The 25,906-nt window shown below is 56.7% G+C and overlaps 1 protein-coding gene across 1 annotated transcript in view; it reads left to right on the forward strand.

The window, feature by feature from the left end:
- The first annotated feature begins 390 nt into the window (after positions 1–390).
- Positions 391–25,906, forward strand: part of EPHA8 (EPH receptor A8) — a 33,836-nt gene continuing 8,320 nt past the window's right edge. Inside the window, exons 1-5 of the mRNA XM_057744265.1 lie at positions 391–481; positions 5,855–5,919; positions 12,097–12,760; positions 20,045–20,200; positions 22,339–22,674. Coding sequence (XP_057600248.1) covers positions 391–481; positions 5,855–5,919; positions 12,097–12,760; positions 20,045–20,200; positions 22,339–22,674 — 1,312 coding nt within the window. The remainder of the gene's footprint in view (positions 482–5,854; positions 5,920–12,096; positions 12,761–20,044; positions 20,201–22,338; positions 22,675–25,906) is intronic.

The raw sequence follows: 25,906 nt of genomic DNA on the forward strand, positions 1-25,906 counted from the left end.
GTCCGGACCGCGGCTGGATGCGCGGCGGCTGAGTCCACGTGCGGCCGCGGGGCGCGCGCCGCCCCCGAAGGTGCGGGCGGGCGAGGGCGAGCGTGCGCACGTGCGGCGGGCGGCGGGGTCCGCGGGTCGGTGTCCGCGGTGCGGGCTCCGTGTCCCCCCCACCCGCCTCGGTGTTGATTGGCTCGGCGCCGTGACGGGCCGGCCCCCGCCCGGGGCGGCGGCGGCGGCGGCGGGCGCGGGTGCCCGCGTGTGCGCCGCGAGCCGGCGTGTGCGCCGGTGTGTGCGCCCGGCCGCCGGGTGTGCGGGAGAGCAGGGAGCGCGCCGACGCGCGGGCCGCCGCGGCCGAGCCCAGGGTGCGCGGCGCCCCCGCCCGCCCGGCCCGGCCCGGCCATGGCCCCCGCCCGGGGCCCCCTGCCCCCCGCGCTCTGGGTCGTCACGGCCGCGGCGGCGGCCACCTGCGTGTCCGCGGCGCGCGGCGAAGGTGAGCGGCGGCGGCGGCGGCGGGGCGGCGGGGCGGGGGCGGCCGAGGGGCCGGGGGCGCGGCGCGCGCAGCTCGAGCAAGGCTCAACTTCCTTCCCGTCGACCCCGAATGCCAAAGGGGCTGGGATCCCTGGGCCTGGGGGGGCGGAGGTGGCATCGCGCGATCAGGGGACAGCGATGGCGATGGGGACAGGACTAGGGAAGAGGGACCTGGGGGCTTGAGGATGAGGGACAGAGGCACAGGGCACAGGAGGACAGGACTGAGGGATTTGGAGCTGGGAACAGGGAACTGAGGCTCGGACACTGGGGACAAGGGGACAGGACGGGGGGGACAAAAGACAAGAGAAGAGGTATAGGGGAGAGAGGAGACAGGGCAGGGGACCGGGGTGGGGACAGAGGACAGAGAGCAGAGTGACAGAGGGACACAAGGATGCAGGATGAGGTTCAGAATGCTGAAGAAAAGGTGGCTGGGGATGGCGTTGAGAGATGGGGACCAGGAACTGAGAAATGAAGACCAGAGAACAGGACTGGGTTTGGGGGAAGACGGGAATGAGGGGCAGGGAATGAGGGTCTTGGAAGTGGGCTGGGCTGGAGGGTCGGAGGACTGGGGAAGAAGGAGGAACAGCAGCCAGGGAGTGACAGCCAGAGGGGAGGCAGCTTTGGTGGGCACTGGGGAGAAGGGACCAGTGAGGAGGAGGCTGAGGGGGCTGCAGACAGACTGAGGCAGGAAAGGCCCTGGAGAGCTGGGTCTTGTCCAGAGACAAGGCTGGGGCAGTCTGGTCACTCAGGGGATACAGGATGGGGGTGCAGGCTGTGCAGTCGGGACCAAAACGGTCTGGGAGGGGACAAGGGAAGCTGGGAGGGGGCACCCATCAGGCTTCCCCAACACCCAGGGCTGCACACCTACACACACACACACACACACACACACACACACACACACACACACACCCACACACCCCTTAGCCACACCAGACACTCCAGGTCCAGCTCAGGATACCGCCCTGGGTTCTGCTCCTCACCCCAGCCCCTGCTCTGGACCACCTCTGCTTCCACAGCTCTGCCGGGAGGATGCCTGACCTGGTGCTGTGTACAGGATCCTGGGGCTGATGTCCTGGGTCTAGAGCTGCATTCCCACCCTGTCAGGATGAAATTCCAGATTCCAGGGAGCTCCAGAGCCCATGTTCCTCATCCACGCTCAGATATACCACAGATCCACCCCCTCACCCATGAGCGGCTCACAGGGCCGCAGTCGTACCCACAGCCACAGACGCACAGACACGCGTTGGGATTCACACACATAGACCCCGACCTGTAGAGACCACGAGCGTGGACAGCACCCCACCCCACCCCCCGCCCCGGCTCCAGTTAGATGCACGGAAATGCAGCCAGTACACGTGTGCACATATACATGTAAAGATGCATGCATGTGAAAATAGGCACATCTGTGGGCAGACACCACGCAAGTAAAAAGATCCTCAAACTTGAATTCATGTCCACAGAAATGCATGTGCACAGAATAAATGCACAGAGACAGATAAACTCATAATCTCCAGTGAAACAGAGGCCATGCGGGGAGCAGGGACCATAGCAAGGGAGCTGAGGGGTGAGTAGGGAAGAGGGCACATGGGGCCTGGGGACTCTTGGAGCTGTGGTCTGAGGACACAGTTTTCCCAGGGTTGGGTGGGGAGAAGGAGGCAGTTTCTTTACCCAGCAGGATTCCGAGGGGCCCACATCAAGGCTCTGGGCGTTAGGCAGTGCACCTCCAACTCCTTGCTTCAACTCTCTTCTCTGGGGAGGAGCCAGCACTTCAGGACTCCCAGGCTGGCAATACTCAGAGCCCCTGGGAAGGGGACTTTGACCAGGCTCCCGAGCAGAGGACCGACCATTAGCCTGGGAGAGAGGATGTTTCCGGGAAGAGGCAACAGTTGGGGAAGAGGCAAGGTCGCAAAGAGAGGAAGGGAGGATGTCTGTCAAGGGTGGGAGGGAGGGAGGCATTGTCCCAGGGCCAGGCCACACCTATCAGATCAACACAGCAGGGTACCCAAGGTTGGGCACGGGTTACCCACACGGGTCCGACAGGCCTAGGTGGAGACCTGGGGCATGGGTTCCACGCAGAACAGCCAGGAGTCCCTGGGCTAGTGCAGAGCCAGGACCAGCAAGAGAGACTGTTGGAACTCAGGGAGGGGACCCTTTTCTCATCGGGGGTCCTGCAAAGGTGACAGTGCCCCAGGCTGCCCGAGTTCCCCTGTGCCAGGTCCCTCACAGGGCTGGGGACGGCCCTGCACCTGCAGAGATGCCCCCCAAGCCCCACCAGGCTGGAGTCCCTTGTCACTGTCTGGTGTGGCTTATCTACTACTTTGGGGGGATCTCCAAAGCCTTCACGTCCTGCCAGACGTCTCCTGGCCACCCCGAATTCTCCAGCCTCACCGTCATGCGCTGCGTCCTCGGGGAATGTAAATCAATTTAAGTATTAGTCTCAGCGAAATGGAATGGGGGAAGGTGATGGTGCTGGAGAAAGAAAGAAATCACATAATACCTTCCACAGTCGAACAGGAAAGGCTTAGGAATTATCTGTGCTTCTCAGAGCAGGAGAGGGACCCGTTTGATCCCCCAGAACAGCCCGGCAGGTAGGCCCAGGAAGGATGCCAATGAGGAAACCGGGCACAGAGTGGTTAAGTGGTTGCTTCACTGAAGGCCCTGAGAGACCATGCGTCCAGTCCTCCCATTTGTAAGTGGGGAGACAGGTCCAGAGAGGGTCATTGACTTCACGGATGTCACACAGACCTCCAGTTCAGCAGCGCAGGAGGCAGGAGAGAGCCCAGCCCTGGTGAGCAGAAGGGTTGGAATCTCCAAGGGGACTCAGGCCCAAGCCAAATGGGCCTGACGCTGGGATTCTGTCCAGCCCCAACGAGACCTCCTGTGGGCCTGGAGCTTCCCATGAGAGACACTCTGTGTTCCCCGCATAGAAGGGGACATGAGGGAGGGAAGAAAGGGACAGAGAAGGAGGAGGGGAGGGGATGGACAGAGAAGGGTCTGGAGAGAATTGAAACAAGCAGCCCTGGAATCCTATAGCTCTTCTTGAATCCAATAGAATTGACTTTTGACTTATCTTTGGATTATCTGAGGCCCCTGGCTGACGGATCAAGAATCAGCTGCAGATGTGGCTGGGGATTCCCAGAGGGGAGGGAAGGGCCTAAAAGTGGGGTCTGCAGGCAGTTGCCTCTAGAGTCAGGGTGTTCAGGGGGAGAAGTCCCAGGGGTGGACAGTCATTGCCCCTGGCTGGGGGCAGGTCTGAGCCACATCCGGGTGATGCTGGAGAAGGGCTGAGTCCCCGTCTGGGATGTGGGTTGGGGCAACGAGCCCACATGTCCCCTTTCCCCACCCTCTCCCCAGACTGGGCCCTGCTGGTCTGGGGGAAACTGCAGTGCGGCCCCCCTCCCCCTCCCACCAGCCAGCGGGAGGAGAGAGCTCGCCTGACCCAGTTTTCTCTCCATTGCCTGAGAGGGAGGGAGGGAGGCGGGAAGGCTTCTCCGCCTGCGCCCCTGGTGTGGGGGCCGGCTCGGCTCAGGGAAGGGAGATCCCTCTGCGGACATTGGCTCCATCCCCTGATCCCACCTGGCCCCTGGGGACCCCGGGGAGGAGCTCAGAGGCCCCTTCCTGGTTCGGCAAGTCCTCTCTCCAACCGGCCTCTGGGGTCCCTGACAGTGGGTGGCGAGGGTGAGAGGAGGAAGAAGAAGAAAATCAGCGAATAAGAGCATCCTCACTCCAACATTTGCTGAGGACACTTGTCTCCATCTTTGAGGGGCAGGCACAGAGCCATGCAAATCTCAGGCAGAAGGACACCCAGCCTCTCTTCGGGAAAGTTCCAGGAGGGCCCCGTTTTAACCCTTTGTGACCTGCCGGAGTCAGCGGATCGGGTTCGTTGGAAGCCCCTGGTTGCTGGCTGGGAGAGGGGGTACATAGACGAGAAAGGGAAATGAAAGCTGTGAGACTTGGAGCCCAAAGCCTTTTCATCAGATAGATCAAAGGAAGCAGGGGCCCAGAGAGGTGAAGGGACTTACCCAAGGACACACAGCAGTTAGAGACAGTGCTGAGGTTCAAGCCCTGATTTCTTTACACTTTAGCACATCTTTATCACCTTAAAGTGAGTGGGTGGCTCCTAAGTCCCAAGAGAGAGGCCGGAGGGCCAGGACTTAGGGAATAGGAACCAGCTTTGGTCAGGCATTGGCTCCAGGCTTTACAGTTTGCCACCTCCCACTCCTACGTATTATTATCCCCATTTTACAGATGAGGAAATTGAGGTTCAGGGAAGTACAGGTCACCTGCTACCAAGTAGCTATATTGAGGTATGAGCCCAGCAGTGTCAGATTCCGAAGGCAGGCTCTTTTCTCTACCCTGCTGTTGGTACTTTTCAGGGTCGCCTTTGAGGATCTGGCTTAGAGGAAACTTGCCTTTTGGGCCAGCAGTCCTTCCCACCACAGTGACAGCCCAGAGGTTCTGCTCCTTGGACTCAAGCTGCCAGGGCTGGTGGCCTTGTCTGTGGTGCCCTGGATGCCAGCCCTGCACCTACACCTGTGGGGCTCCAGGCACATTCCTGAGCTTCCCTGAGCCTCAGTGTTTTCATCTGGAAAATGGAGATAAGAATAAACACTTTTCAGCATTGTTGTGCAGGCCACAGATGAGGCATCTCAAACTCCCCTAGCAGAGCCCAGCACATAGTAGGTGCTTCCCTACAAGGCAGCTGTTGCTCCTGCACAGCCCTCCACATCCCATGCGCACAGAGGACCTGCTAGGTGCGAGGCACCTCTTGGGGGACCCTGGTGATAGAAAAGCTGGGGCCAGTTCTCTGGGGCAAGTTTTGACCTCACAGCATGAAGGTCGGTGGGTGCTGTTGAATGCTGTGAAGTCCCATGAGTGGCCCAGGGTCAGGTCATCTTCACAACCCCCTGTAAGGCAGGCATCACTATCACCCCATTTTAGGGGAGGAAATGGGGGTTCAGGGAGGGAAGGAAACTTGCTTAGGGACACACGGCTCCTGACAGAGCTGGGATTCTAACCCAGGCCTCCTGGACCGCTGAGCCCAGCTCTTAGCCATCTCACTGCACTGCCAACCGGGGCAGCCTGGCACTCGGGGCAGCTTGTATTCTGGGAGTTGAGATTATGCATTGGCTGTGTTGGTGGAAGAAGGCTTCAGGGAAGAGAGAGAACTTGAACTGAGCTTTGAAGGACAGAGAAGTGAGAAAGGACCCAGAGACTGGAGCTGGTGTGTTTAGAGCTGAGAGCAGACCAGTGTGGCTGGGCAGGGCTGGTCCTATGGGACTGGGGAAGGGGGACCCAGGGGTCTGATGTGCTCTTGTTTCCTGTTCTACAGTGAATTTGCTGGACACATCGACCATCCACGGGGACTGGGGCTGGCTCACGTATCCCGCTCATGGGGTAAGTGATGGGCAGTGGGGCCAGTGTTGTCCCTCTGAGCAGAGAGAGGCTGTGACTCACAGTCTTATCATCAGACAGATCAAAAGGAAGCAGAGGCCAGGAGAGGTGAAGGGACTTACCCAAGGACACACAGCAGTCAGAGACAGAGCTGCTGATTTCTGATTTAGTGCATGCAGACCTTTGGGATTCCAGAACCAATCCTGGTGCCGGCTGCCGATTCTTCAAGTCTGAGGCTTGGATGTGGGATCTTTATGTCTATGTCCCAGGCCCATCTGGCCTCCATGGTGATCAGCCCGTCAGGTCCCTGTGGGTCATGTACTCATAGGTGACGCTCCCTCCTACCCTCCCGGGGAGTGGGCGTGGTAACCCCAGCATTCAGGGCCAAGGCTGCACTGCCTGGTCCCTCCGATTCTCTTATCCAGATCCTGGGGGGCAGGGCAGTAAAGCCAAAGCAAGCGCATGAGCTTGGTGGGGTTGGGCTCCACCATCCACAAGCTGAGTGACCCCGGGTCACCCCTTCACCTTCCTGAGTCTCTGTTTCTCCATCTGTAGAATGGGATGAGCATGGGGTTTGCTTCGAGGGTGAGGGGAGATGACATGTGGTCTTGGCACCATGGCTGGCACACGGTGAGCCCTCGTGAAATGTATTATTATCCTTATCATTGTTATTAGTGTGTAGTATGGTTACATCTCAAAAAATTTCCTCCTACCAACGTGCTCAGAAACACACACACACACACATCCCCGCCATAGACACACACGCATCACATACCCATGACTTCTTTCATGAACACTTCCGCGGCTCCCATGCCTCTGGAGACAGAGGGATGGTAATATTAACGATGATGATACTGAGCTGGTATTTGAGTATTTCTTTACTCTGGGGTAAGAGTGTCATCTGGGCTGTCTGTGGCCTGTGACTGGGGTCAGGGCGAGCCCCACTCCTCTCTCTCTGGGGGGTCTCGTCCCCAGGTAGCAGTAAGCTTAGTCTGCTGTCATCAGCCTCTGTGCACCAGGCTTCAGGGAGCTGGAGGGGCAGGCCGGGGGCCCCAAGAGCCAGGAGGGACCCCCTTCTCTGCCTGAGCAGGTCGGCCCTGCCTGAAGACAAAGGCCGGGTCCTGGGAGTGTCCCTATACCCCCTGGGCCTCAGTCTCTCCCTATGAAGTGCTCTTCTGTGTGTCCCACGTGGCTGTCTCCCGGGGTGCATGGTGTGAAAGGGCTTTGGCGCAGGGAGCTGGCTTTGCCAGTGGCAGGGGCTGACCCATGAGGAGGTGACTGCCTGGCTGTTGGCTGGGTCAGCGTCTCTCCTGAGACCCAGCAACAAGGAAGGAATGGGCCTGGCCCCCTAGGTTGGCTCTGGGTGTCTCTGTCCCTCTGTCCCACTCAGAGCTTAGGACTTGGTTTTTAGGGTAACCAGAAGTTGGAAGGGTTTTAAGTGGCGGGTAAAGAATATGACCAGACTTGTGTTTTGGACGATCATGCTGGTGATCTAAGGTTTTCTTGTTTGCTGGGTGCTGTAAAGAGTGGCTCAGGGAATTCCCTGGTGGTCCAGTGGTTAGGACTCAGCACTTTCACTGCCAAGGACACAGGTTCAATACCTGGTCGGGGAACTAAGATCCCAAAAGCTGCATGGCACAGCTAGGGGAAAAAAAGTGTGGCTCAGAGTTACCTCATTTCGTTTGGGAGTTAGAATAAATAACTTATATTCACGTAGCTGTTAACAATTCAAGGACATTATCTCATTTAATCCCCACTACCAATCTTGCAAGTGGGTGCAGCCACCCCATTTCACAGATGAGGAAGCTGAGCCTCAGACCAGTGAGAAAAAACTTGCCACCGTCAGACAGGTTCCAAGTGATGGATGCAAACTCAGGTCTCTCTGGGCCTGGAGCCGGTGTTGAGTCCCTTGTACCACCTTGTGAAGGGATGGGAACCAGTGCTGCATTATCTACTGAGCGAGGAGGGACCACCTCCCATCATTATGGGGCTGGAGATTGGACTTGCCCAGAGAGGAAAGAAGGCTGGATGAGATCCCTGGTTTCCAAACTCTAGATCTTGAGTTAGCCTGTGCCAGGCTGGCAGGTGAAACACGCAGGTGCCCACATCCAGTGGGTGTGAGCAGGGGTCTGGGAATCCTTTGTTTAATGCGTGCCCAGCTAGATGGAGCGTGATGGTCCTTGAGGTTCCGTCCACCTTTCTGGTTCTAGAGTCTGGTAAGCACCCTGTGTACAAGGGGCATCCAGGGCTGTCTCCAGCATCACAGAGTTACCAGACTGTCAGGCAGGCCGCACAGCCAGCGGTGCTGGGTCTGAACGAGCTGGTGCTCTGCCGCCTCTCATCAGTGTGGCTCAGACCAGTCCCTTTCCCTCGCCTCCACCTCCTCGTTTATAACACAGGGATGATCACAGAACCTGCTCCATGCAGTTGTCATCTGTGAGCTGATGCAGGAAAAGGACATTGTACCGGTGAGAAACCAGACGCTCTGAGAGATGAAGCGTCTCTGCTAAGGTCGAGGGAGTCTGGCCCCAGAACTCATGCTTTTAACCAGACTGCGCCCTCTCTTTGGACCCCTCCTTCCACACACTGGGTGGTGCTCCACCCCACCTGTGAATTAACAACCATTCATGAATGTTCCTTTTCATTGTCTCCCTTGATCCTCACCACCCCCGTGGTGTAGATGAAAGGGGCAGGCATTAGCTACCCCATTTGACGTATGAGAAGCCCAGAGCTCAGAGAGGGAATGTGGTATACTCAGGGATGCACAGCTGGTTTGCTGCATTCTGTTCCAGGAAGGGGGCAGAGTTCCAGAGCAACAGTGGGGGTTGGGGGAGAGTGTGCCAGGGGCTAGAGAGGCAGCTGGGGTGGGTGTGGCACCCAGCATGGGGTGGGCGTGCCCCAGATAGAGAACAGGACTGATTCTGCCCTTGTACCACCCGCCAGGAATTTGTGCCACTCTGGGTGCCTGCAGCAGCCCCTGGGCTAAGCCAGGCCATTGGCACTGGTGGGGCGGCTGGAGCAGACTCAGATCAAGCTGATTAATTTATCCGGGTCCCTGGCAGGAAGCAGACAGCGAGCAGCTGGCTGGCTCTTTGGTGCTCCATTAATTGTGACAATGACTTTAACCCCAGATGTGATGCAGTGCTGCCCAGAGCCCCGGCTGCAGAGTGGGGTGCAGCATAGGGGTCCTTCTTGGGGTGGAGGGTGTGCAGGAGGCATACAGTCTTTCAGGTGAGGCTGGCACACCCTGGACGGCTTCCCCAGTGGTCCCTAGAGGCAGGCACAGGTGGGCTGGGAAGAGGCTGCTGGTTCAGCATCATACCAGTCCCATTCCTCAGGTGCCTTCTGTGCCAAGCCCAAGCTAAGCACTTTGCAGGCTTCTTCTCTTTTCACCCTTTCAAGCTTCACTGAAGTAGGGCCTTTCTGAACCCCTCTTACAGATAAGGGCACTGAGGATTGGCACATATAACTGACCAAGATGAAGTCAGACCGAGGGGCTTTTTTTTATTTTTATTTTTATTTATTATTTTTGGCTGTGTTGGGTCTTTGGTGGTGCACACAGGCTTTCTCTAGTTGTGTCAAGCAGGGGCCACTCTCTGTTGCGGTGCACGGGCTTCTCATTGTGGTGGCTTCTCTTGTTGAGGAGCACGGGCTGTAGGCACACGGGCTCAGTAGTCATGGCACATGGGCTTAGTTGCTCTGCAGCATGTGGGATCTTCCCAGACCAGGGATTCTTCCCAGACCAGGGATGGAACCCACGTCCCCTGCATTGGCAGGCAGATTCTTAACCACTGCGCCACCAGGGAAGTCCAGACCAAGGGGCTTTCATCAGGCAGGAAAGCCTTGAGGTGCCTACGGTCCCCACTCTAGCCCTTGTGGGACAGCTCAGGATACCGCAGATTCTCAGAGCACCTTGAGGCGTGATCTTCACCTCCTTCCTCCCCTCCCCAACCCCCTGCTTAAGCAATAGGATCTCTAGTTCAAGGACAATACACATAGAGACCCAAGAGAGAAAATCAAGGCACTGCATCTCTGGTGGAGCCAGGACAGGGACCTGGAGCCTGTCCCCTCCATCTGCCCTTGGCTGCCACCCCCTCCTCAGAACCCTCAGGAGTCCACTGAACTCAGCCCCAACAGTGACTGCTTCTGGCCAGTCAGCATTCTGCAGCTGAGGAAGCTGGGGCCCAGAGAGGAGTAGCAATCTGCACAAGGTCACACAGCCAGTTAGAGACTGAGCCAGGCCCAGAACTCAGGCCTCTCGACTTTTGGATCATTTCTCAACACTGCGTCTCCCGTATGACTCTTCTGCATCCAAACGGGGCTTGCTGAACATTGCTTGCACTTCCCAGCCTCTGCGGGGGCTCCTCCCTCCCATCCCTGCCAGAGGGTCCTGCTTCAGCCTGCAGGAAGTTTCCCAAACCCTGCATGCCTGCTCCCTTTGGTGTGTCACCCTCCACATGTTGTCTGTGAGGATGTGAGGTGCTTGGGGGCAGGGAGTATTTCTGGTGTATTTCTTTCTTTTTTTTTCAAGTTGTGGTAAAATACACTTAGCATAGAATTTACCATCGTAACCATTTTTAAGCCTACAGTTCAGTGGCATTAAGTACACGCATGTTGTTATATGACCGTCACCACCATCCATCTCTAATACTCTTTCATCTTCCCAGACTTAAACTCTGTGTCCTTTAAACTGTGACTCCCATGCTGCTCTTCCCTCGCTGCCCCTGGCAAATTCCACCCTACTTTCTGTCTCTAGGAATCTGACTTAAGTACCTCATATAGGTGAAAGCATATAGGATTCGTCCGTTTGTGTCTGGTTTATTTCACTTTGCAGAATGTCCTCAGCCTTCCTCCTTGTGGTTGTATGTGTCAGAATTTCATTTTTAAGACTGAATATTGTCCTGTTGTATGGATATACACATTTTGTTTGTCAGTTCATCCACCGATGGACATTTGTCTTTCCATCTTTGGGCTGCTATGAACATGGGTGTGCCAATCTGTTTGTGTCCCTGCTTTTGTTTCTTTTGGGTGTACACTCAGAAGAGGAATTGATAGGAATTTTGTGTTTAATTTTTTGAGGTACTGCCATACTGTTTTCCACAGTGGCTGCACCAATTTACATCCCCACCAGCAATGCACGGGGTTCCTCACCTACGCTTGTTATTTTCTGTTGTTTTGACAATAGCTAATGGGTGTGAAGTGGTATCGCATCGTGGTTTTGATTTGAATTTCCCTAACACTTAGTGAGGTCAAATATCTTTCCACATGGTATTTAGCCATCTGTATATCTTCTTTAGATAAATGTCTATTCAAGTCGTTTGCCCACATTTTAGCGGGTCTATTTGGTTCTTTGTTGTTCAATTGTAGAAGTTCTTTATATATTCTGGATATTAATCCCATATAAGATATGTGATTTGCAGATATTTTCTTCTATCCTGTGGGTTGCCTTTTCACTCTGTTGATCTTGTCAGTGATGGTCACTGGTTTATTTCTGAACAAGTGATGCCTGGCCAGCACCTGACACAGAAGCAACCATACTCAACTTTCCCTCATCCTGGTACCCCCTTGCACGGGGCCCAGGCCAGCCCATGAGCTGCCAGCCTTAGGTTGGGGTCAGAGGCAACATCGCACACAGCAAAGCAGAGAGGGTCCATCGGTCAGACAGTCACTCAACAAGCACCAATGCAGGGGGTGCTGCTGCAGGAGTTGAGGCGGGGGCATGACATTGTCAGGTTCATGCATTAGGAAGATCCTTCTGGCAGCTGCTATGGAAACTGGACCAATGGGCTCACTGATTTCCCCAAGCAGGTTGCCCCACTCTGGGAGTGATGGAGTAGCCACGTAGAAATGAGGTCAGAGCTTTGGCATCAGTTCCAGTCCTGGCTCCATCACTCACTAGCTATGTGACCCCAGACGTGTGGCTCTATGTCTGAGCCCCCTTTTCCTCATCTGCGAAAAGGCAACAAATAACACTTGCCCAGAAGGATGTGACACTCTGTGAGATCACATCTGCAGGGTGCCTGGCCTCTGGCTGACAGTCCACTGGAAGGTCAGCTCCTCGAGGCTGGAGAATGTTCCATCTTCTTCCCCAGGATGCCCCCAGCACAGTGCAGGAGGCTTGTGGCGAGAGCGGGCCAGGTGCCACCTCTCGTTTCAGCTGGCTGCTCTCTCTGCCTGCAGTGGGACTCCATCAATGAGGTGGACGAATCCTTCCGGCCCATCCACACGTACCAGGTGTGCAACGTCATGAGCCCCAACCAGAACAACTGGCTGCGCACCAGCTGGGTGCCCCGCGACGGCGCCCGGCGCGTCTACGCCGAGATCAAGTTCACCCTGCGGGACTGCAACAGCATGCCCGGCGTGCTGGGCACCTGCAAGGAGACCTTCAACCTCTACTACCTGGAGTCGGACCGTGACCTGGGCGCCAGCACGCAGGAGAGCCAGTTCCTCAAAATCGACACCATCGCGGCCGACGAGAGCTTCACAGGGGCCGACCTGGGCGTGCGGCGCCTCAAGCTCAACACGGAGGTGCGCGGCGTGGGCCCCCTCAGCAAGCGCGGCTTCTACCTGGCCTTCCAGGACATCGGCGCCTGCCTCGCCATCCTGTCTCTCCGCATCTACTACAAGAAGTGCCCCACCATGGTGCGCAACCTGGCCGCCTTCTCGGAGGCGGTGACGGGGGCCGACTCGTCCTCGCTGGTGGAGGTGCGGGGCCAGTGCGTGCGGCACTCTGAGGAGAGGGACACACCCAAGATGTACTGCAGCGCCGAGGGCGAGTGGCTGGTGCCCATTGGCAAGTGCGTGTGCAGCGCGGGCTACGAGGAGCAGCGGGATGCCTGTGTGGGTGAGCGCGCCTCCGGTGCGGGTGGGCCGGAAGCTGGGCTCCGTCTGGGCAGGGCTGCCGGGAGGGGGCACAGGGTTGGCACAGTCGGCAGCTGTCTGGGTGGTGCACACAGCACCTGGGAAGACGCGTGAACCTCCAGTGTTCCTGTGTCACCAGGCCACCCTCGTGTGTGTTGTGGACGCTCTGTGGGCATCGTGGAGAGGTGCATCTCTGGGCACCGGTGTGATTGGGGCTACTGTTGGGTATATACCTGTGTTAGGGAATACTAATGTGACCTAATACATCTGGCATTATTCTAGGCACTTTTCATGTGCTATCTCGTTTAATCCCCACAACCACCCAGTGAAATACAAACTACTATTATCCTGTTTTTAAAGATGAGGCCATGGAAGCACAAAGGGGCAAAGCAACTTGCCCAAGGTCACGCAGCTAAGAAGTGGCAGAGCTGTGATGTGAACCCAGAAGTCTGGCTCCAGAGTCCGGGCTCAGAACCACTTAACTTCTAACGCATGGAGTGGGAGGGTGTGGATTGGAATCAGGGCTCGGGGTGAATGCATGGCGTACAGGGCCCTTGTGAGGGTATGTGGGCAAGGGCACCCAGGGAGGACTGCTGGGTATGTCACAACCTGCCTGTGTTCAGGGGGAGCTGACCTAGGGGCCTGTGGGAGAGGACAGCCGAGAGCACTTGGGTCATGAAATAGCATCTGTTCCCATGGGTGTACTGCTGGCGTTCTCATGTCACAGACCAAGAGCAGGGTCCAGAGCCCAGGCTGTGTGCATGTGTGTGTGGTCAGCAGACCCCCTTGGTGGGGGACAGCGCAGCAAGGCATCCTGACAGCCCAGGAACACTGGGAGGGCTGGTGTGCACAGACAGCTGGTGTCCCAGCTGTTACTGGTCCCGGCCAGGTTGCCCTCTGCCCTTCCTTGATCTCCCCAGGGGCTGGACACATGGCAGCTCAGCTACTCAGAGCCCAGTGAAGCCTGCTGCTGGGACCATTGGTTCTCCTGGGGGAGGAGATGTTCCTGGGCAGGGATCAGGGAGACAAGGGCCTGTCCCCAGACAGCCTCGGTGAAAACTGGGACAGGGCCCTGAAAGACACTAGGAATAGCCTCTGAGCCCTTTGCTGCTACTGCACAGGCCCTGAGACCACAGTTAGAGGGACCTTCCAGCCTCTCAGCACCATCCCTCTGCCATAGTTGGCAGGAAGGCCCCTTGGTGCTCGCAGGACTGAGCAGGACACAGGCTGACAGTTTCAGGTGATGTGCAGGGTAGCTTCAAAGTCCAGCCGGTCCAGCTTAGGAGTTGTCTTGCCCCGAGATCTCAAGACCAAATTCTCCCGTCCAGCCACAGGCCCTTTGTGGCCCCTCTCTGGAGCTCTCTGACTTCCTTAAGAAATCTGTTTTCACACAGCCAACTGCCACGAGTCTTCACTCTCCTGGACCCTAAACCCCAAAGCGCCTTCTATGACATTTGCCTGTTTCTGGATTTGTTCTACCCTCTGCGGCCTTGTTTGCCAGGCTCCCCAGGCCTCTAGCCTCTCTTGGTTCCTTCACAGACATCCCTCCACTTCTCAACTTCCTGCTGGGTAGTAATAATAACAACAGACATCCCTGTTGCCTTTACAGCTTGCAAGGGGGTTCCTAGTGCGTCCTTTCATTGGCTCATTGTATCAAGGCAGGTATTACAATTCCATTTTACAGATGGGGAAACTGAGGCTGAGGAGGTGGTGTCCTGCTTAGGTCTCACAGCTGGTGAGAGGTGGAGCTGGCCCTGAGTCAGGTCTGTCTTGCTTTGAGCCATGTGTATAGACTTTCCACCTATCCCTGCCCTATCCTGACTGCATTCCCTGTTAGAGCTGGCTCCCAACATCCCCTTATTCTGATGGGGATATAAAGTCCCTTAGCAGCAATTTTTTGAATGTTCGCCATGTGCCAGGCACTTTAATCAGCTCTTCGTACAGATCATGTCAGTTACTCATTCTGTTGAGTATCTGCTGTGTCCCAGGCATCAGGAAAAGAGGGCACAGGTCATCCCTGCCTTCGGGGAATTCACAGTTTCTCATCCTTACAATAGTCCTCTAAGCTAGGTATTATATCCCCATCTTACAGATGGGAAAAACTGAGTCCCCTCAACTTAAGTGGCAGAGTAGGGATCTGATCCCACATTGGCTCACTCCAGAGCCCTGAACTGCTTCCTCTGCCCACAGAGCTCTCTGAGAAGCCCCCTGGGGTAACATTAAAACAGTTAATAACCAGGACAGTGTCAGCTGTAGCAGTCGGGCGGGCTAGCCAGTGGGTACCTGCTCAAGGTCAGCTGTCCCCAACCCTGGATTGAGGCAGTGAGCACAGCAGGTCGCTTGTTTGTCCAGCGTGCATCCTTGCCCTTAGGAGGGAGGCTGGTCCTCCTGACTTTGGGGTTGGGGCCACACTCAGAGGTACTGCTCCAGTCTCCATTTTGGATAGAGATGGGATGTGGAGCCCAGAGAGGGAATGCATCTTGCCCAAGGATCCACAGCATGTCAAGGGCAGGACTCTTGGTGGAAACTCCAAGGCCTGAGCAGCGGGACCTCCCCTGAGCTGGGAGGAGCCAAGGCCACTCCCATTTCCTGATGCTGCTGGCACATTAATAAAAAATAATAAAGAAATGCCAAAGCAGGGTTAGGGAATTGCAGCATATCTTGAATTTTACATTTAAATCACAATGCAACATAATTATGCCAGTTGCAAGATAATTACAGGTTTTATAAAAAATATTAATTCATAGTGCACTGCAGGCAGTGAGGTTTGGGGACGGGATACTGGTTTTAAATCGCACAAGGAGAGACTTTTCTCAGCCCTGTCGGTGGGCTTCTGTGATTGTCTGTTAACCTCCTTTGAAGAAGCAGCACAGGTGCAAAACTGAGGTACACCTCAAATGGGAGGCCTGGGCCAGCAGCCCTGCAGTGTCCCCATCCCCACCCCTCCTTGGTGGGTAGCCCGAGAGTTGGGGAGAAAGGGGACCAAGTAGGGGCTGGGCACAGACTGGGGGTGACTTTGTGGGGCTACTTGAGATGGCCTTTCAAAGCTGCAGCCCCCTGCCCAGCCTGAGCGGGGCCTCCTGAGACCTGTGGGGCCCTGGCCTTCTCCATCAGGCAGTTCTGTCTGAGCAAACAGGGCTTGGCGAGGGGGTCCCGGCTTCCCCTCCTACCCCGAGAGCCCCCACCACCACTTTTCTTCTAGTGATAAGAGAAGGGACCCAGAGCTTGAGGCCTGCAGTCGCGGCCAGGCCTACGGCAACAGCCACCCTCCCAGCTGTCAGGTTCCCATCTCGGTTGTCTTGCCCTCAAGACTCCCCTCAGAAGTGGCTGGGCAGCACTTGGTTTTACAGAGAAGACAGTAAAGCCCAGGAGAGGGGACCAGCCCGATCACATGGCTTTTTGGAAGCCTTACTGAGACTGCACTCAGGCCTCAGGGACTCACAGAAGAACATGAGAGCCACGCGGAGCTAGTCCACTTTACCAGTGGAGAAAAGGAGGCCCAGAGAGGCGAAGTGACTGGCCCTGGGGCACACAGCTAGGAGTGGTTGATTGAATCCCAAATCTCCCAAGCCCCTGATCAGAAAACTCCCCATACCACCCAGTTCCTAACCCAATAAATTACTGCCACACGTGGCTGCATCCTCCCCTCCCCCACTCCAGAGAGAGGAAGGACCTCTCAGAACATCACCCTACGGAGCAGCTGCCCAGAGTCTCAAGTCCCAGTTGCCGTCCTTTCTGTCACCTGGACTCAGAATATAAACCATCCTCTGTGGCCCTAATCATCTTTCTATAAATATCAGAGCATCTCATTTCGGAGGGGCAGCATGAACAACGAGCTCTTTTGCCTTCCTGACTGTGTTTAAAATCTGATTTAGAATTAATTTCCTTTGGTCGGCCACCGGCAGACACCTTATTTGTCAAATCTCAAGCTCTTAGCGGGGGAGAGGAGAGAGGTGACCGGGGCCTCCGGCAGCTGCCCGCCTGACAGGCGGCCTGGGCAAGGTGCCCTGGGCAGGGGCAGGAGCCCTTCCTGGCCCACGGCCGACACCGGGCACCACAGACTCCGGAAGCATCCCAGGTCGACGGGCAGGGCCGGGCCCTAGCCCAGAGCCGCTCCATCTGTCTCAGCCATTAATTCCCGGCTCTGCCTCCAGATCTCCAGGCTCCCCGAGGCCTGGTGATTAGTATTCTTATTAAAGATTATTTTATTTTCATTGAGCGGATTAATCCAGCCTTGACACTTTATAGCCATGTGGGTATTAGCTGAGCGTGTGAGAACAGCCCACCTGTGAAGTGGCAGGTTGGCAAGGGCCATCTCTACGCCTGAGGCTGGGTGTTAAGAGGCTGGTGGGGGAAAGACCCCGGCTTTGGAGCCTCCCCCACTGGGGTTTGCATCCTGGCTCAGCAGGGAGCCTGGGTCCAGGTGTTCAAGCTCCCCAGCATCTATTTCCTCTCTGCCAAACAGATATATTAATGCTGCCTCCACAGGCACTGGGCTGGCATGAATTTGCGTGTGTGCACGCACGTCATCCTCGCAACAGCCCTAGGAGGTGGGAACTGTTATTATCCCCATTTTCCAGATGAAGACACTGAGGCTCAGCAACTTGCCCAATGTCACTTAGCCTGGGGGAGAAGAGGAACCCAGGCAGCCTGCTCCCGAGTTTCTGCTCTTAACTCCTGAGGACTAGCTGAACTCTGAATGGTCAGGGACTCAAAAAACAAAGGCTGTCATGTTGTGCCTCCTCCGTGCCATGCATCACACCAAGATGTCACCGCACGTGTCCTGGGCTGTCCCTTACTGCTCTCTGAAGCTCCTTGAAAGCAGCACTAGCTCTTATTTATCTCCGGTCCGTAGTAGAAGCTCAGTGAATGTAGGTGAAGGAATAAATGAGCGACAGAAAAAGCAAACGGTTCCCAAGATGGTGATAGGTGTGGATCTGATCATTACAGTGAGGAAGGGTGTCATTCACTTCAGCCACAGGTTTGATAAATATTTGCTGGTGAAGTGCAAAGCCTGTTTCCTCTTCCTGCTTCTGGGGCTCAGAAGGACGCTCTTAGGCTGTGCCCCCACCCCTGGACTGGGCCTCCTGGGGGGCTTCTGGGAAGAGGAGGTGAGATCACAGGGTGTCAACTAGGAGCCCCCAACGGCTCCAAGAGCCCAGCCCCCAGTCAGGCCTGAACCCTCTTGGGGTCTCCGCAGTGGGCAGGGAAGAGGTCTCAAAACAGAGGCACATTCTCCCTGACTCCTCAGCCTCTGACTCCATGGCCTCTGAGTCTGGGAAGCAACTCAAGGGCGTCGTCATTTCTCCTGATCTCAGGTTTTCTCTCAAGTTTGTAGAATTTTACAAATTAACCTGATTTTAGTTATTATAATAAAGAGATATGATCAAATAAATGACATGATATATTTGAAAATGCAGGCTTCTCTCAAGCACAGTTTTCCAGAACGGGACTTCATGGAGAGAGATCCTAGTGAGTTTCCTGGTGGTCCCCGTTGCAAAGGATTCAGTTCCACAGGTGGAGCTGGGAGCTGCCTGACTGGGAGGCGTTTGGTCCTCCTGAACTCCTGGCGTCTGTCTCTGCCCAAAGCAGATGATGGCAGGATTAGCTCACTTTAAGAACTCCCACCAGCATTGACAACTTCTACCCTGGGTCAGACCCTACGAACTTTGACATGAATAAGGTGGCCCTGCCCTATTCACAAAGATCATCTACCCACAAGGAAAGAGAGTCAGACACACAGATGAAAAAGTGCAGCTATAGCACTGCAGGTGGTGAGACCAAGCAGGGGTGCAAAACAGGGGAGGGGAGTGGTCGCTTCTGTGTGTGTGTGTGTGTGTGTGTGTGTGTGTGTGTGTGTACATGTGGAGATGTAGAGGGGTCCAGAAAAGCTTCATCAAAGGCACAGTTAAAATGAATCTTGAAAGAATTTGACAGGGTGACAAAGTAGAAAAGGCACAGCGTGTGCAAAGGCCCTGAGGCAGGAAATAACCTCCTGAATATGGAGAATGGCCAGTCCTTTAGTTCAGCCTGAGGGAGGTGGAGTGAGAGGTGGCACTGAAGGAGGCTGTGGGGAGGCTTTGAACGCCAGGCTTTATTGTTAAGGCCATGGGGAGCCTGTGTGGGTTCAGACTGTCAGTGTCATTTTAGAGAGTCCCTCAACCCACAACATCTGCACTCCCTGCATGGCTGACTCGTTCTCAGGCTTTAGACCACAACTCAGATACCTTCTCAGGGAAGGTCACACCTCCCACCATTTACCCTTTGCCACGTCCTCTGCTTTATTTCCTTCTGGAAATGATCATGGCCTCATTTACTGTGTCTCCCCCCAGCCCCCACCACCTTGAAAAATGCCAGCTTCTTGAGGGCAGACACCGTGTGGACCTTGTCTATGTCTGTGTCTCTGGCACAGAGTAGGAGCTCATAGATACTGGCTAAAGGAATGGTGCTCTTGCGGGCGGTGGGGCTGGGGAGGCAGGGCTGGAGGCCGAGTTTGGAGGCTGTTGTGGTTATTGGGGTTGAGATGTGTGTATCAGAGGCTGGAGAGAAGGTCAGAGATGAGACAAGTCAGTCCCAGCTTCGGTGACAGTGACACGGGTTCTGGGAGGGTCAGGAGCCTGCAAATTTTGGACGATCAACATTGTTCGGGGCGTTTGTAAAACAGTTTCCCAGGCCCCACCCCTGACTCTTCTAACTCAGTGGCTGTGATGAGGCCGGGGTCTGTGTCTTTATAGGTTGGTTCCACGTCTGTCTGTGTTTGGGAACCTCTGGTGTCATCACACATGTCTCTTCCAGTCATGTTCCCTCCAACCCCCATTCCCTCTCTGGCTTTCACGTCCCCCTCAGGTCACATCCCTGGGGTTTTGGCCCCCTTGGATTCTTAGCCGTGACTGCTGTCCTCCAGGCTGGTGTCTCGCTCAAGGACAAGTGCCCTGTGAAGGACAGAGCCTAGGTGGGAGGGGTCGTTGGAGGCGAGATGAGGAGGATTCAGAGAGGCTCCTCCCTGGGCCGCGTGTGGGACTGGGACTCGGGTGTCAGAGTCCCAGCCTCAGCTCTGCCTCCGACGTGCTGTGCAACCTTGTGTAAGTCACAGGGCCTCTCTGAGCTTCAGTCCCTCTCTCTGCACATGAGAGTAGGAACGGGTCGAGCGGAAGGGCTGCACCTCTGTCCCTCGGGGATCCCCCAGGAAACCCTGGGCCAGAAAGCCATCCCTGAACGCTATCAGGGTGGCCCTCTGGCTCGCTTGAAACTGCCTTCTCCTCCACAGCCTGTGAGCTGGGCTTCTACAAGTCGGCTCCCGGGGACCAGCTCTGTGCCCGCTGCCCTCCCCACAGCCACTCTGCAGCCCCTGCCGCCCAGGCCTGCCGCTGCGACCTCAGCTACTACCGTGCAGCCTCGGACCCACCGTCTGCAGCCTGCACCCGTGAGTACCACCCCATGGCCCCAGAACCCTCGAGACCAAGACCGGGCTAGGACCCCATCCTCAGGCCCCCAGGGAGCCAGATCTCTGCAGGTGAGGCAGGGACAGGTGGCTCTCACGGGCCGGGGGCCAGTCTGGGGTTGGGGGGGGGGTGACTCTGACCCCTCAACAATGGCCTTGACCTTTCGGGGCTCCCAACTTCTTGTCATAGGTCACCTGCCATCTCTCCAGGGAGATCTTCCCATTCCTCCCTCGGTCTCTGCTCTCTGCTCCGAAGGGCAGACCACAGCTGGACTCATGCCCTTCCCAGCACCCGGTGGCTTTGGTCATCTTCTGACCCAATGGTCATGCCAACATTCTAGGGGCTGGGGTGAGCAAGCTGGGGGTGCTGCCCGTGAGGCAAGGTGGGTATCAGAGGAGCCCCCCCACCCCACATCACCGTCATCCTTGATGAACCGGTGGGAGCCACTGAATTCTGGGAGCTGCCTTAGTGTGTGTGGGTGCATGCATGACTGTGTATGTGGAGTGCGTGTGGCTGCCGTGTGTCGGATTCTGTGTGTGCCTTGGGAGGCCTGCAGCACTCGTGACTGTGTGTGTCCATGCCAGTAGCTGTTCCTGCAGAAGATGCCTGCATAGAGAGCGAGTGTTCGAGTGCTTGTGCCCACGTGTGTAAAGTGTTCTTAGAGGGATGTGTGCACGTGTGTGTGTGCATCTGGGTACCTGTAGCAGACTCTTAAGTCCCCGTGGAGCTTGAACGAGCTGGCTTTGTGAGCTCAGCATGAGCACACCTGTCCCTGCAAGGGAGGTGTGTGCCTGGCGAGGGTGTGGCCGCAGTGCCCGTGCCTGTGCCTGAGGGGACTCTGGGGGACTCTGGCACCTTGCCTGCAGGGCTGCGTGACTGTCTTGGTGTTCTGCTTATGCGGCTCCTCCACAGCCTCCTCTCCCCTGGCCGGAAGGGGCCTCACTCCCGTGCCAGCCAGGGAGGGGCTGCAGCCAGCTCAGCCCACCCAATTCACCAACCCTGGGCTCTGGTGATGGGTGAGGGGTACTTTACCCAGTGCTAACCGGTTTTGCCCCAGAATTTATCCCAGCTTGATCTCCATCTCCCCCTCCCTCCACCTCCATCACCACCCAGCCCCAGGCCCCCTGCTCAGGGCAGGTGAGGGCCAAGGTGTATTCACATGCCACACACACACACACCACACATACACACACGCACACACACACACATCCTTCTTCCCTCCTTCCCTCCCTTCCTCCACTCTTCTGCCCAGACCTGTGCCTTTGCCCCACGTGGGACCCGCTGAGGCAGAAAGGATGGCTGAGGGACATGGTGACTGCTCTGGGCTCCTCAGGCCGGGTGAGCCCGGTTCTAGGTCGTGGACACTTGCATTCAGCTGGCTGGACTCCAGTTTCTCTCCAAATCCACAATCAAGCGCTCTCCAGTTCTAGGAATCTTAAGATTGTATCAATAAAAGGCTAGACTTTTAGTATTCCATACCTTGCAGATTCTAAGGCTCTCTGTGATTCTGAGATCCTCCAATTCTATTTTCTTAAGATCTAAGATGCCCTCCTTGGGATTCTGAGAGCTGGAATTCTGTGCCTCAGGGGTCTCCATCACCTCCCAGGCCCTTCTGGTTCAAATCCCCACCCCCAGGGTCCTACCCCACCTCTGGGGCCTCAGCCCCACCCCTCTCTCCGATCTCCCTGTGCTGCCCAGACTGGGGCTCCCATCCGGGGGCGGTGGGGAGGGAGGAGTGACTTGGTGCTTGGGGCACTGCTTTTCTCCACCACAGTGTTCAGAGGTTTACATAAAACCCAGGCAGGGGGTTAAGGAGTGGAGTGTGGGATGCAGATGACTGGGGCTCCTGGGTGGCTGCTGTGTACAATCTCTCCCCAGCTCTAGATGAAAATTTTGAAAAGCACCAACCCCAGGATCCTGGTGGTCCTACAGGGGACCCTGACACTGTGCTCTGCCTCCACCCTCAGGGAGCTTCCAGAGGATGGAGTAGGTGTGCCCTTATCCTTAGGGAGCCCCAGGTATCGTGGGGGAACCACAGCCCTTCCCTGATCTGATGGGGGAGACTAGACCAGCCCAAATAAATGTCCTCCACGCCCACCTGTCATTCTCTGTTCTCCAGGCCCGCCCTCAGCACCGGTGAATCTGATCTCCAGCGTCAATGGGACATCCGTGACCCTGGAGTGGGCCCCTCCGCTGGACCGGGGTGGCCGCAGCGACATCACCTACAATGCCGTGTGCCGCCGCTGCCCCTGGGCCTTGGGTCACTGCGAGACGTGCGGGAGCAGTACCCGCTTCGTGCCCCAGCAGACCAGCCTGGTGCAGGCCAGCCTGCTGGTGGCCAACCTGCTGGCCCACATGAACTACTCCTTCTGGATCGAGGCCGTCAACGGCGTGTCTGAGCTGAGCCCCGAGCCCCGCCGGGCCGCCGTTGTCAACATCACCACGAACCAGGCAGGTAGGCGGAGACACCCGTCCCCAGCTCCCCGGCCCCTGGCGCCCTCCCCGGCAGCATCAGAGCACTGCGCGGACTTGCTGTGGCATTTGGGCAAGTGCCTGCCCTCTCTGGGCCCCGCCCTCCTCACCAGGACTCTGTGTTACAGGCTCTTCGTGCCCTTAGAAATGTAGAACACATCCTATAAGTGGGAGGAACCCAAAAAGCACCAAGGCAGGCTAGTGTGACCATCCTAGGTCTGGGTTCTGGAACTTTCCCTCTCTGCCTCTGTGTCCTCTCTGATGCAGTAGGAATAATAGTACCTCCTCGGTAACTGTCGTGAGGTTTAAATGAAGGAAATGAAAACGCTTCGCCCGGCACCTGGCCCATGGTATATGCTCAATAAATATCATTAAAAAATAAAATCATCCTGATTATCCTTTTCTAGAACAGCTGCCACTGCTGCCCCTGGGATGGAGTTGGTCATACTGGTTTGGACAACAGCCATTTATCTGTTTCTTGCCTGTCGTTGGGCTGAAGGTAGCCCCTTTCCTTCCAACTTCTGGTGGGTCCTGCCTGTTAAGTGGCAGCCTGACCTGAGAGCCCCCTGCGGCAGGCCCGCTGTTAACAGCCCCGCTGGCACGTGCCCTGTGGCTCCTCACCCCCATCTCCTCCCCACACCACGCAGGCCTGGCCCCGTGACTCCGTTCCCACCATGTCGCAGAGAGGAAGCTGAGGCCCAGAGCCACCCAGGGTCACCGCGTAGAAATGGCAGAGTGAGAATTCACACCCAGGTCTGTCTCACTCCCAAGTGAAACAGGCTTCCCAACCCTGAGCCCAGGGCACCCTCTCCTTGATGCCAGGACTTCATCCTCCCAAGAGACCCGCATTCCCCTGGCATCTGTGGAGCACCTGTGAGATGCCAAGCCGTCTGCTCGGTGCTTCTGGCACAGCGAGGAGCGGGCCCGTGTGTGTGGTGCCAGGCCCTGTCCCTGCCCGCGTGTCCCTGGAGCGGCCGAGACAGGTGGCCGGCTGGTCGGGGGTGGAGGGCGGAGCAGAGAGCCCGCGGCATTCACACCGCTGCACGTGCTCCGTCGTTAAGAGGGCCAGCCTGCTGTGAACCCTCACGCCCTTCCAGCCACCTCATTACTTCTCTGCACATGCAGACTTCCTGAAAGAGCTGTCTTGCTCACACACCTGCGTCCTCTCCTCCGTGGGCCTCGTCAGGCACCTGCCGTCGGGCCCCTTTCCCCACCTGTCCCCAGAAATTCTGTATGCAGCGGGCACTTCCCCTGCTGCTCTTCCTTCCTCCTTCTTGGAGCACTTTCCTCTTGCCTTCCATGCCAAGGCCCAGCCCCCATTTTCCACCCATCTGTCTGTCCTGTCCTTCTCCATCTCCAACAGCCCCTTCTCTCTGAACAACTTCCTCAAAGCTGGAGGACCTCAGGCTGCTCTGGGACCCTCCTCCCTTTCCTTCTTACCCAGCTCCGTCTTTGCTCAGTGAGCTTATCAGGGCCCACAGCTTTGAATTCCACCTTCCTGCTGACGTCCCCAGAGTGTGTCACCAGCGCAGGCCTCTCCCCGAGGTCCAGCTGCCCACTCCCATCTCCACTCACATGTGTTTCAGACACACAGCACCCCCAAACCAGCCCCTCCCCCAGGCCCCCATCTCAGGACGTGGCACCACCATTCACGGGGTTACTCGAGCCCCAAACCCAGCTGTCATCCTTGGCTGTCCCTCCCTCGTGCCATGTCCACCCACCAGCCAGTCCCACCAGTCTCCCTTCAGCGTGACCCCTCCACACTCAGACCCTGCCCCGCCCCCCATCTGTCTTAGCTCAGGCTGCTGTAACAAAATACCATAGGCTAGGGCTTAAACCACAGACATTTATTGCTCTCAGTTCTGGGGGCCGGAAATCCAAGATCAAGGTGCTGGCCAGTTTGGCTTCTGGTGAGAACCCTTTTCCTGGCTTGTAGACGGCTGCCTTCTTGCTGTGTCCTCACATGGCAGAGAGAGGAGAGAGAGAGAAAACTCTCTGGTGTCTCTTCTTAGAAGGGCACCGATGCCATCATGAGGGCCCCATCTAAACCTAATTGTCTCCCTAAGGCTCCATCTCCAAATACTATTGTGTAGGGGGCTAGGGCTTCAGTAGATGAATTTTGGGAGGGGGACACAATTCAGTCCATCACATGTTGTCTGGACAACCGCAGGAGCCGCCTCCCACCCTGCAACATGATTCAGGGGGCCCATTGGACCCGCCCCTGCCCACCTCCCCAGCCTCACCCCATCCACTGTCGCCAGGCTTTCTCACCTCCAGCTGCACTGGCCTCTGGTCCTCATCCTGGACACTCCAAGCCCTTCCCTGCCCTGGGCCTTGGCCTTGCTTCTCTGTCGGAATGATGTGCTCCTCCCTGTGACGTTCCCCTGGCTGCCTCCAATCCTCAGCTAGCTGTCCCCCCGCCTCTGGGAGGCTCACCCCGACCACCTCAGCTAAAATGGCTCAGCTCCCCCGCAGCCCCCTGCAGACATAAGGTCCTCTCCATCACAGCACCCTCACGCGCCCTCTTCATGTCTTTCACGATGCCTAGCTCACCTGTAATTGCGCATTGATTTGTCTTCTTATTTACTCTCTCTCTTAATTAGATCATAAGCTCCTTGAGGGCTGTCTTGGTCACTGCATTATCCCCAGGTCCTCACCCCCTGCCTGGCACGTGGGAGGCTTTCAGGAAATCCTAGGGGGATGATCCAGAGGACACCTGCAGCTCTGGGCTGGGGGCCTGGAGCAGACGGCAGCCCTGAGCAAATGGGTGAGGTCTGTCCTCAGAGACCACTTGCCCCTCCCCCTTGCCTCCCCTCCCCCCACCTCCCCCTTGCCTCTCTTCTACAAACCCCTCCTCTCTGGAGCCTTCTCTGGTGCTCCGCCCTGTTTCCCTCCTGCCTCCGAGCCCCAGGCTCCCTCTGTGTCTGCTGCCTCACACAGCACCTCTTGCCCTGGAAATGTTTTGGTTTTGAAGAGGCACCCGCGTGTTCCTGGCACTGGCGTGTGTTCCTCACCTACAGGGGTCTTCTCCGAGCCTCACCTCCGCCTGGCAGCTGGTGCCCACCGGCATCACTCTCTGGGTGGAGAAACTGCCCAGGGGTGGTCATGAGCCCAGCCCAGACCTGACTGCCAGGCTGGGGGTGGGGGTGGGGGGTCTCCCCTATGCCACACCCTCCCACTTAACTCTGGAGTTGCTTCTTAACTTTCCATGTCAA

This window comes from Hippopotamus amphibius, chromosome 1 (genome assembly GCF_030028045.1).
Source record: "Hippopotamus amphibius kiboko isolate mHipAmp2 chromosome 1, mHipAmp2.hap2, whole genome shotgun sequence".
Classification (NCBI taxonomy): domain Eukaryota; kingdom Metazoa; phylum Chordata; class Mammalia; order Artiodactyla; family Hippopotamidae; genus Hippopotamus; species Hippopotamus amphibius.